At 35.9% G+C, this 13,190-nt stretch overlaps 1 protein-coding gene across 3 annotated transcripts in view; it reads left to right on the top strand.

Annotated features, from left to right (window-relative positions):
* The window catches only part of LOC149794974 (hexokinase-4-like), an 88,476-nt gene that overhangs the window by 62,254 nt on the left and 13,032 nt on the right, over window positions 1–13,190 (top strand). For 2 of the 3 annotated variants that reach the window (XM_089964636.1, XM_089964634.1), the window contains exons 2-3: window positions 8,919–9,081; window positions 11,557–11,696. In XM_089964636.1, the coding sequence (XP_089820762.1) occupies window positions 8,919–9,081; window positions 11,557–11,696 (303 nt within the window). Of the gene's footprint in view, window positions 1–2,787; window positions 3,635–8,918; window positions 9,082–11,556; window positions 11,697–13,190 lie in introns of those variants that run through there. The other variant, XM_089964635.1, reaches the window with a different exon arrangement.

Genomic DNA, 13,190 nt, shown 5'->3' with positions numbered 1-13,190 from the left:
ACTGACAAGGAGTTTTCACGAGGAAGACTTATAATGATGTTCAGTTGGTCCTTAATTGAAATGATGCCTGTCTTAAAATCCAATATGGTCGCCATAGCGGTCAATTATGAAAACATGTTAATGCTCAAAATAGCAAAGATGGTTTCAACACTTAGCAGTTAAAAGATTAAACTATCTTACGTTGGGTTTCTGGAAATTCTTTTGGCCAGTAGTGTTCAATCCTTTCGAGGGACTGTTGTTTCTTGATTATCCTTTTAGAGTACATGTAATAAAATCTCCGATACTAAGGAAGACTATACAGCGAAATACTATACAGAAAAAATAATAATTATAAGGTGTGAATTAATAAGTTGGACGGTGCTTGTAGGGTATGTTCGTATTTGAAGTTATTCCAAATCTTTAGACAAGCTTTAATCTGGTGGGCATCTTAATCTTATTGTATCTCTGATTGGGATTAGCCTAAAAGTGGTTGCTGTTATTAAACTGATTTATGTGGAAAAGAATATGTATACGCTTAAGAAATGTGTAACTTCATTCTAAAAAAAACCCCTAAAGTTATCACTTAATAAATCGAGCATGTTTTGCATATTTATTCCAATAAATGTGTCAAGTTTCAAGTTCTCACCAGATGGAATAATTTAAAAGGGAAGGAAGGAGATGAAACACTGACCCTGATAAAACTGTGATATATCTTTGTTTTTCTGTCACTAAAATTCTGAAGGGTGAAAATAAAAGTTGGATTATAAGGAAAGAAAATTTAATAGAAAATACATGGAAGGAAAAATATATTGTTTTGCAGCCAGGGCATTAGTTCAAGCGACAGTGGGCAAGCAGATTGTGTTCTCAATTGCATTAAATTTTGTATGCTGAACAAATTCAGGTTTTAGTGCAGTATGCCGCATTATGATTTCTCTAGCAATGGAATATACAAAATTGTAAATAAGACATGTAGAAAGGTATATTTATAATTCTCTTTGTAATATTCGCCACTTTTACCACTTTTGGTTCTTGCCAGTGGGTTGGTTGGATCAGGTCCGGTTAGTGGCATGAAATAAAAAGTATATTCATTCTCTAACTTAGTTATCATCACATTATCTTGCCACTGGCGAAAGTCCGCTACGCTTTTATACCAGCCGTGGCTGCAGGAGGTAAGATTTTCTGTTTCTTGTGAATGAACATAAAAGCCTGCTTAACCAATCACTTAGAATCAAATTTTCTCGCAATGCGGACTGAACATGACCTTTATCCAATTCCAGTGAACCAGTCAAAAGTTCTCCTCCAAACACACTCCTTGCTCGAAAAAGGGAAGTTTTATGTATAGGAAATTGTTACAGTGTTGTTGATGACGTAGTTTACTTCCGTAATATTCAAGAAAAAGTGGAAATCTTGTCACAAGTAGACAAGGGTGAAAAGAAAAGGAATATATTGGACGATCCCCCGTTGCTTGAGACTACTGCATTAAACCAGCGCACATACCACTAACTACATACATTTTTAAAGTAATAGAGATGTGAACAGAAAGAAATTATTTGTTGTTGTAGGGTTTAACGTCATTTTTCCAGCAAAAGATAGACTATAGATGGCGGCCAGTTTAAATGGTGGAGTAAGAACCCGGGAAAACCCCGAAAAGAATCACCGACCCACGAGAAGCTACTGGCAAGCTTTCCCACATAACCACATTGGCCGAATCCGAGACTCGAACCCACGCAGACAGAGGTGAGAAGAAAGTATTTGAGATTCATCATCAGAAATGTTGATTGCATATAATGGAAACTTAAATTTCCTGGGCGCGCGCACGTGTGTGTGTGTGATGAGATTTTTCAACGTAGTTTTAAGTTTTAGTCATGTCGCTGCGATGTCTGCAGTGTCGCAGTTTATTGTGATGTCTAGCACTGGGTCATCATGCCACAGATTAGACCAACAAGTAGGTCTCCGCTTTTTTTCTTCTTCTGACAGAGGTTAGAAAAAAAAAGTGGAGTCCTACTTGATGATCTAGCCGCAGATATGTAGCATCATGTCCCACTCAGTCACATTATCCTGACACCAGACCGACCAGTCCTAACACTAACCTCTTAATGCTTTGCGCCTAGTGAGGTAGTTGCTGGAACCATTTTTGGTAGTCCGAGTTTCCTCTGACCCTTGCCACCCCTTGCCGACACCAAATGGTGTCGGCGAATTCCAACTTTTCGATAGGGAATTGACTCTGAACCTACACCCCAACATAAACGTCCAAATATCGAAAATGGGGTGGCAAGGGTCAGAGGAAACTGGACTAAATCTTTGGTAACTCTGCCGGGGTTTGAACCGCGACCTCCTGAATTTTTAATTCGTACTCTAAGGAGATTCGGACCCAGCTCCGCGGGTAAACGGCACCAATCGTCTTCCTGCATACACGAGCCCATATTCCCTCACTACTAAGCACACATCGGTGTTATATGCACTCGTATGTAGACTCGCATGACGACACAGCAATTAATTCTCATCTATCTACACAGCCGTTCCGGATTCCTATAAAAGAAATCGAAAGATATATAATTAACTATAGAGAATTATAAAGAATTCTATAGAAGAATGCTTGATAATAGTAGGAATAATATATATATATATATATATATATATATATATATATATATATATATATATATATATATATATATATATATAATGGCTTACATTAGGAAATGATTGGTTGGGAAAAGATTGGGGGATTTCCAACAGTGTTGCAATCTTGCAGAGAAGGGACGGCAAGGAAAGCACGAGTAGAAACAAGATGATGCAATATTAAGTGACTACACACACGTCTTCCTTTCGTAGACAACTTTGACCACAGTGTATACAATTTGTGACAATACATGTATTTAGTTTAGTGGTCTATTTCCCATCCTGGTTATATCAGTATGCGATGTAAACGAGCTAGGGAGTGGATTGTATACACAAGTGGAGTTAACGTGACCACTGATTTGGAAATAACTGCATAATTGATCTTAGTACGTCAGTGCCGCTGTTGTACATTAGGTGTTGTACAGGTTAGTGGGCTATTTTGATGGATTTACACTTGGATTGTGGATCAGTTTGTCTCGACTAGCGGCAGGCATTTTATAACAGCTTGTATTATTTCCAAGGTCATTGATTGGTAGAGGTCGCTCTGGAATTATAGTATCTATTGATCTTCTACAGTAAAATCAACGAATCACATATTGGCGTCTGCTTAATGTCAGTTGATGTATTGTGACTAAGTGGATGTCGCGAAAGTTTCAAGGTATACATATCAGACTGTGTACTATATACATGTACCCCCCAACACAACGTTGGTGGTGATCAATATATTGCAAAATTCCAATAGCAATACATTTCATAAGGCTGTGTTAAAGACTGCAGTTACAGATCTATACAGGATCCAGAGAGAGTATTCAGAATACTATTAGGGGCTTGTTCATTATTCAATTCAAACCAAGGAATACTAATTGGTGGCAGCGGTGTTAGTATGTCCACACATGGTGGCTCCTCAAATGAACCAGAGGCTCAAAAAAATCCGGGGCAGGGAATGCATCCTGTGTCACTCAAGAGGTGGAACAGTGCTGGCCCAGTACTGAAACGATCAAAGAGTCAGACTAAAAGCCAGAAAAGGAGATCGGTACGTGAGATTGTATAACAAAGTCTACACACTTAGACAATATACGTGTAATACAGGAGATGTTGACATTTTTATTTTATTGATTCATGGCTAGCTAGCTATACACCGTAACTGCAACAGTAATATAATTATTTGCTTCAATCCTCAGTCTGGGGGGTTACTCTATATAAAAAAAAATTCTTTTGCGGGGGTGGGGGTGCATTTTCCATTCCATTGAAAAATAAGAGACTTCAGAAAATAGCAGGCATTTTAATCAAGAAAGAAAGGTGGGGCTTGAATATGAAGCGCATTTATTGCCGGTTCCATTAACTTTGTAGGCGCGTTTTTTTTTTTTTTTTTTTTTTTATTTAATTGGCGCGAATCCCGCATTCTCGAGTCGTGCCAGTCATCGGGTCACAATTCCAACTATAAGTTTACTATACTAAATCGTTAATACATATAAATAAAAATGGACAAAGAATTACGTCCACTGATTTATCCCAGGTGGCCTAGGCTACATGAAGATTGGTTGGCATTTACAAACAGAGCTGATCCACATCACACAAGGTCATTGTTATTGTTATCCATGTTGGCAGGTAACAATTGTTGTATGTTATTTCAGACTAGAAATGAAGGTCGTAACAGATATATACACTTTTTTCAGCAGTGTATGCGTCATGAAGGATTAAATACGGCTTTGAATTTGAACCAGACATGATTTTGATGGTTACATGCCTGCCAAGAACTATGCATTCCATAAGAACACTGGAACACTTTAACCTTTATAACTAACACTATTCGTGTCATTTTAACCAGTAAGACTTGTATATAGTAGTTAATAATTCCAGATAAAAACATTTTAGTGGACTTGTAACGAACGCGGTAAATAGTATATTGTATTACATCTTTTCGACCAGAAGATCTTATGGGATGGTTTTGTTTTGTCTGTACCCACCCATATCCTCAGGTTTAACATTGTTACTCTGACGAAACTATTTGGAAGATTGTCTTTGAACTTTAGGCACATTCATCCCATAGTTTAGTTGGTCTTTAATGAAAAATTGTGCAGATTATTGATGCCTAATATGGCCACCGCAGCAGCCATCTTGAAAATTTTGTTACTTCTGAACAAAATGTCGTATTGACATGGGGTTGGCATCAGAATTCTTATGATATCTAGTTGGCCTGAAATGAAATGGTGCCACTTGCACATCCAATTTGGCTGCCACAGCTCTCTTGAGAAACTTGTTATAGCTTCTCCTTCAGCATAGGTGGTTATATCATCTTGGAGTTTTTACTAAAAGACTTGTAATGTTGGTCGTTAATGAAAATGATGCCACTAAGACATCCACCATAGTCACAACCTTGGCCATCTTGAAAATCTTGTTACTTCATCACATGGGAAAATTATATCGACATGGGCTTTTCACCAGAAGAAAATTAAAATAAATATCTTGTTGGACCTAACTTAAAATAGAACTGATCTGATGTCCTTTATTCAGTTTTTATTCTGTTTAGAAAAAGAATATCTCATGAAGGGAGTGAATAATTTTAAATAATGATAATACATGTGAATGATAACAATGCAAATGAGTTTCAGCTAGGTCTTTGAAAAGGGTTGAATGAACTATAATATGACTTTGTTCATTGCATGATCATAAAGAAAATATACTAAGTCAATCCCACACCACTACACACTGCAGACCTGCATGTTATTACACACAAAATTGAATAAAATCATGATCACATTATTGTTAGGATGGGTACTTCTAACAATAATCAGATGCTAGCTATTGATCTGGCACGATGCCAAGAGGTGGGGTTCAGGATTGTAGATCTAATACAGCTTTAATCAATTAATCACACCTGTTATTCACAATTGCTCGCACACACATACATGTTTATATATATATATATATATATATATATATATATATATATATATATATATATATATATATATATATACCTGGAGGGTGATGCTATCAGTTCATTTAATATCGATGAAAGCAAGGTGTTTTGGTAGAGCATTGAAGAGAGTTGAAGAAATATAACAAGACATTGATTGGGCAATTTTCCTGTCCCCATGGACGTTAGTATCATTGGCAAATGAAACTAAAAGTGCACATTTTAATTTCAAGGTCTAGAAAGTTTGAATAAATTGAATATAGACTTGAATGTATTTTATCCAGTAATGTTTGTGTTTGATGTGTACTGGAACAAAATTGCTAGTAATTACTTCCCCCTGTCCCAGCAAAATGAATATACTTTTATAGCTCTCAGCAATTACAGAATAACAAGTTACAATTAGATCTGTTTACACTTAAATTTGATAGTTAGAAATGTTGTGAATTGGATATATTTTATGATCAGCAGTTTATGTTAAAAGTTAAAATATCGGGTAAGAATTGATGGTAAGCATGTTCATGCATGGTGTTCTGGCAAAACAATCCTAGAAATAGCATGACAGCTACAGTCCAGAATGGAAATAGAAATAGCATGACAGCTACAGTCCAGAATGGAAATAGAAATAGCACGACAGCTACAGTCCAGAATGGAAATAGAAATAGCATGACAGCTACAGTCCAGAATGGAAATAGAAATAGCATGACAGCTACAGTCCAGAATGGAAATAGAAATAGCACAACAGCTACAGTCCAGAATGGAAATAGAAATAGCATGACAGCTGCAGTCCAGAATGGAAATAGAAATAGCATGACAGCTGCAGTCCAGAATGGTGCAGAACTAAAGTGAAAGTGAACATTGTGTAGCAAAATTGATTAATTAGAACAGTACTAATCAAAACTATGTAAGATTTTAATCAATTTGGTTATACAGGTGCTTGATTGGGAAATACAGGTGTATGCATATAAAATTTAGATGGTGAGCATGAGACATACAATAACATACTTGTGTTGCTATGACATTAAACAACAAATTAAACCAGACTAGACATACAGCATAATGCAGTATTCATACAGACTGCTGCAACTAAACAAATAATGAATAGCTAATAACACTACAGAGCAGTTTTGACTGTTCCTAGCTAGTGAAGCAGCAGCAGATGAATTACAAAAAACGTTGTCACCGCCAACACCACAACTAGAATGTTTGCAAAACTACCAAGTTCATACATGTATTACAGCAGGAACACTTAAGTAACTTTGTTGGCTGTCAACTGAAGGGTAGTTGGCCAAAAAACATTATTGAAAATAAATTTATTTTGCAGTATTTCCCAGTCCAACACCTCAAAGTATCTGAAATGGCTGCTTGAATATTGGGAATATATATATATATATATATATATATATATATATATATATATATATATATATATATATTCGTAGATTCGAACCCAGGTCCGTGGGTAAAGTGCTATCCCTGGATTCTTATAGAAAGCGATGGATGCCGTTTACCTGCGAACCTGGGTTCAAATCTCCGTAGAGTATGAAGTAAAAATTCTCTAACCTGTATTTTTCTTTAAGAATCCAGGGATAGCACTTTCTGTTTTCGTTCTGTCTGATATATATATATATATATATATATATATATATATATATATATATATATATATATAACAGAGATCTCGGAAACGCTTAATCACACATATTTGGATGCCAATTTTGTTTTGTCTGGGACACAAAACATCACATATGCGGGAGCCCTCCGTATGCATGTACTAGGTGGGTGGCAAAATTCAAAGACTTGCCAATCCTGCTTCAGCCACTTGCTTAGTGGGAAAATATGTTGATCAGTTAGCTGTGCTGATTTTTATTATGATAGAATTCAGTGGCTTAAAGACCCCTTGATTTGATGTACATGTTGCCATTATAAGAGTACATCAAAAGAACATGATGCAACAGCTGGGTGTCAAGTTCAAAGACTTTGACTGGTGACTGGGTGGGAAAATATACTGATATTTACAATGGCAGAATTCAGTGGCCAAAAGACCCCATGATGCCTTTATAGAGTAATAAAAAACATGCTTTAGCTGGGCGGCAAGTTCAAAGGCTATTACTGGTTGCTGGGTACGAAAAGGTACTGATATTTAGTGATTGAATTCAGAACCAGAAAGACCCAGATATGTACATGTAGTCATTTATAAGAGTACATCAAATAAACAACTTAAACTTTCATTATTGCAGTCATTTCCAAGTGTAGCTGAATAAGCGGTGCACATGACTTTAGAATCGAGACATGCTGAGACTTAGACAAAATGCCACTCACAAATTTGGATAAGTATTTTGGGGGTTAAACGGCAACCTGACAAAGATTATAATGAGATTCAGAAGAATGCTAAAGTTGCTGGAACTGATAGTTCGGATAGGATGGTAGCCAAGTGTAAGAAACTGATGCCTAGCTTAGTGCTTGGAGCAAGACCTTCCTTGGATTGACAAAATTCAGTCTCACTCTGATTGACGTAAGCTATGTCAGTGTTACAAAGAATGTAGAAATGAAACTCAATGGCAACCAATAGTTCTTTTAATTTGCATAGTTTTCTGGCGGGGGGGGGACTGCAACTTTTATAATTCTAGCGAGACCTTTTGTACTTTGTTACTTCCTTTTATTCTAGACAGAGCATGTCTGTGTGTTGTAAGTTAGGTCTTTTTGTATTTTTTTGGGTGGGAGTTCATTGGGTTGGTGTGTGGAGGTTAGTCTACTCAAACTCTCCATTTTCTCATTGTAAAACTATAATATTTGTCCTGAATCCTCTATTGGTATTTCTGTGAATGAAACCTTTAAGATTGCAAGAGCTGTAATGAAATAAAGCTTTATAATTCAAGAGGCTGTATAGGGTTTCCTTGATGTTTTATGAGGTTTCCTTGACATATGAAATGGTAGAACTGTTTATGTGGCATGAATTGATTTATGTCAGTACATTTATGTAGGGATTTAATTTGTAGTATGTATGTCAATACATGTATGTGGTGATAAATTGTATACAGCATTATAAAGTTTCAGTTTTCCTAATTATTTTGTTGGGCTTTGGAGTTTTCTTGCTTGTTTTATACTGTTGATCTATACTTGCAGGTAAAAACACATTTAAATGGTTATTGAAACTCATTCTTGTGTATAATGTATGAGGTAATAATTTCAGTGCAGTTTTCAGCTGTACCCAATGAACCCATCAGTGTGAGGGCAAAATCATCAAGGTACTCTATTGAAATCAGTTAGTACACCCACCCACCCAGAAAACAGCATGAAAATATTCTCCTTATAAAACTTTGTTGAATTTTGTATCTTGTAAGCTAGTTCTTTGATCTAGATTTTCCATTGGCATTAATTTGCCATTGTCTTTTTGCAGGTTGAGAATGTCTTGCGACCATTCATTGTCAAAGATGAAGACTATATACGGATCATGGACCTCATGTTGGAGAACTTCAACAAGGGTCTGCACAAAGTGACCAATAAGGATGCCCGTGTCAAGATGTTTCCCACCTATGTCAGGGCTGTACCTGATGGAACAGGTGAGATGTGACTTCAGAAATGCAGTGGATTCACCGATATTTTATTTTGTGGGTTAATAATTTTCATGGGTCAGTGTGTCTCATTTCTTAATTTTAATACTGAGGCAAAAAGAAATACACTGGCCCATTTTTATCAGAGGCATGCTGACACATTTAGGAACATCTTTAGAGTGCAGTTTAATCACCAAAAGAAGGTAGCACTTCAGAGAACCAAGTGATTTATATCTAGTTTAAGTTAATAAGGTTATGATCTCTACCTTATACAAAGATGGTTCTTTTTGTAAAAAAATAAAATCAAGGTCTTAAAAGACCAGTGGTCTGTCATGGATCATTACACTGTGTAATCAGTACATCTTTGCATTGAGAAGCCAGTCTCGGAAAACAGTAGGTCTCTCAAGTTAGGTTTTATTGTATTCTCTTGGATTTGAAGCCTGCTTAAATGATCTTTGGTGTTTAGCCATCCATGTATATAAGTTGCAAGATTTCAGTTATACTGTAAACAGGTTTATCTGTACCCCATGCACTTAACCCCTGGTGAATATCTTACTAACTATTGAGATCCCTTCCCTATAATCATATATGCTCTTGCAGCATGAAAACATCAATTTACACAACCATGTTGACCACCTGCTCCATCCTTATATCCAATGACCTATGTTCTGGATCTAAAGTCAGAAACTGTTGAGATTTACCTGTCACATCTTGAGTTCAAAAACTGAGTTCCCACAAACCCATTAAAATGATGTTTTATGTAAAGCTGTACCAATTAATCGACCACACTCATAATCAGGCCGATTATTTGAACAATCAGTATCAGCAGAAATAATCGGTGCTGATGTAAACAAATGTCCCAAATATAAATTTAATCGTAACATTCATCTTGACATGGCTTGAATTTTAAATCAGAATTAAATAGTGGAAATTAAGGATAAACATTTGATTTGGGGGTTAATTATTTGATTTGGGGGTTAATTGAAAGATAGCCTATTCTCAAAAGTAAATACTTTTTAACACACTTGTAAACTACCGCTGATTGTCAGCTAACAACAAATTATCAATACCATGCATGCACTCATCCCAGTCACAGCAGCCAACCAGCCAAATGAGGCTTCCTGTGGCCATTGAACTTATAGCATACACATTACAGGGATGGTACTGGTTTTTGAAAAGTTGTCGCCAAAAAAAATCGTCGATCTCAATATTTTGTTGCCAATTTTCAAAAAATGTCGCCAGAATAAGAAGTGAATATTTTTCCAAGACTATTAATCAATAGACAATGAAAATTGAAAAAGATGGGATAGTTATTACTTTATTGACAACAAGCAATACAGCCATAATATTGCAAAATAAATCATTACATGACTGTTTTTCAAAACTTCCATGGTCTTTGCATTGCGCATCACCGTTTGTGCATAGATCTAACTGTTGTCACTTGAAATAAATACATTATCAAATGTAAAACATCTACTTTCCTACATTTTCTCTTTTTTTAATAGAAACATCAGGTATTAAGCAAATCTATATTATGTATATTATTTTCCAAATAGTTTTGTAAGAAACTTTATTTAGATAATTACTTTTTAATACTAAAACCCTATGATCATACTTTGCAATGTAAGATAAGTGATGTATAACGTGACCGTCGATTTCATGCATTCTGGAATTTAATGCCCCCCCCCCTTTTTTTTTTATGGCTAGCTTCACAAAGTACATCTCCGTCAACCAGGAGTTCAGAAATTTATTTTTGCCATGCTTTACATGCTTTGCTTGTTAGTGAATTGCTTCCTAAAACCCAGGAATGATCACTGAATGCTGTAGATTTTTTCTCCACAAGCAAATTATGATCTCCATTCCCACCAATGAAACTTACCGAGTCAGCTTGATCTGGCATTACTATACCGTATATATAAGCATTGATTACTATCATTAAATTAAAAGAAGGGATGAAGAAACATCACAGAGCATATGTGCCTCCAGAAAACTAATTTGGAATAAATATGTTATTTTGTAAAGAGTTTTATTTGCATATATGAGTTAACAATAAGAAATAATTGGGATACAAAATGTGGGAAATAGTTATCACCTATATGGTATCTTGAGACCACATTTGAACTGTTAACATAAATCTGCACCCATTTCAGGCATTGTTAGTTATAACAAAATTAGAGCATGGTTTACTTGTCAATCAAATACTAGTGCCTTCACTAGCTGTAGAACAGGCAGTTTCTTGAAATAATCATTCTCATATTCGGTATCGACAATTATAATAATCAGCTATATACAGTATCAGCATAATCGTCAAAAAGTGACATCGGTACAGCTTTAGTTTTGTGTTGGAAGCATAGCAATATCAATACAGCTGTTTCTTCTTGGTCACATATCGTGTACATTTATTCAAATTATAAAAAGTCAATTGTCATTCTTCCAAATCCTGCATTTCGTATTTTATCAGCTTCCTATTTACTCTTTTTGTAGAGGAAGGTGACTATCTTGCGCTTGATCTAGGTGGTACAAATTTCCGTGTTCTGCTAATAAGTTTGCGGGGTCAAGAGGTCAACATGGAGAGCAAGATTTACCTGATTCCACAGAGTATCATGCTGGGAACTGGTGAACAGGTACAGCATTATCCACTGTAACTTTTTATTTCAGAAATATTTTAAATGAAAAGTGCCATTATTGCACTACTTATGTAGAGTAAACTGTGGCAATAAGATCAGATATAACAAAATATCAGATGATGTGGATGGAGCACATTGTATGGACCCATCTGATGTTTTACATGACATTGTATGGACCCATCTGGTGTTTTACATGACATTGTATGGACCCATCTGGTGTTTTACATCACATTGTATGGACCCATCTGGTGTTATACATCACATTGTAGGGCCCAGAGTGGCCGAGTGGCCCAAAGCGCTTACCGTTCCGGATCACTGCCATCTCACCGCTGTCTGCGTGGGTTTGAGTCTCAGGCTCGGCTAACGTTAGTACATGAGAAAGCTTGCCAGTAGCTTCTCATGGGTCGGTGGTTCTTCCGGGGTTTTACAGGGTTCTTCCTCCACCAGTTATACTGGCCACCATGTATAGCCTATCTTGTGCTGAAAAATGGCATTAAACCCAACATCATCACATTGTGTGGACCCATCTGGTGTTTTAGACCCATATGGTGTTTCAAATATGGGTAGTATTCCTATCTTCTAACAAAACTTGGATATAATGATATGATTTTTGGAATCCCTTGACTTTGTTGCATCTGGATTTTATGCATGTATTTCTGCATGTATAGTCTTAAAAATATTATGAACCATTGGGAAAATGGGGAATAATTATTTTGGTGCATAGGTACAAATGAAAGAGGTCTGTAGGCAGTGTAAATTGAATGGCTTTCGAGGATGGCTTATTTTTAAGTATAACTATCAGTAGATTTGGGAAAATTGTTTTAATTTGTCTAAAATTAATATTAAATAGTATGAATACATTCTGTTAAATTGATACTTTTTAATTCATTATCGATGAATTACTTTTTACTTTTATGGCTACATGATTTTACTAGATTTTTAAAATTTCAGCTTATTTAAATTTCTGTTATGAAGACAAATTATTTTTCCCTCCCACCACATGTTGACTTGTATGCATGCAAGATATGCAGAAAATATGTTTGGCAGCTTATTTCCAAGGCCAGCTTAAGGGAAAAATGTCTGATGGATTGGATGTTTAATTTCAAGGGCATAAAATGATAGCGATTGGACGATATTTTTCTCCAGATCCAGCTTACTTTTGAGGGCCAAACATCTTATAGCTTGGATGTTTAATTTGGGACCAACTTAATTTCAAGGGCATAAAGTCATAGGGTTCAGATGACTTATTTCTAAGACAAGCTTTATTTTGAGGCAAACTTTTGTAGGGATAGGACGACTTATTTCCAAGGTCAGCTTACCTTTGAGGGCAAAATGTCATAGATGATTGGATGACTTGTTTCCAAGGTCAGCTTACTTTTGAGGGAAAAATGTCATAGGGATAGGATGACTTATTTTCAAGGACATGTTGCTTTCAGGTGCAAAATTTGATAGGGATTGTTTTTTTTTAGGTCAGCTTTATTTTGAATTTCT

This window comes from Sinohyriopsis cumingii, chromosome 7, assembly GCF_028554795.1.
Source record: "Sinohyriopsis cumingii isolate HCF-2022 chromosome 7, ASM2855479v2, whole genome shotgun sequence".
Classification (NCBI taxonomy): domain Eukaryota; kingdom Metazoa; phylum Mollusca; class Bivalvia; order Unionida; family Unionidae; genus Sinohyriopsis; species Sinohyriopsis cumingii.
Note: the sequence above shows the minus strand (reverse complement) of the source record. Positions and strands in the feature narration are given on the sequence as shown.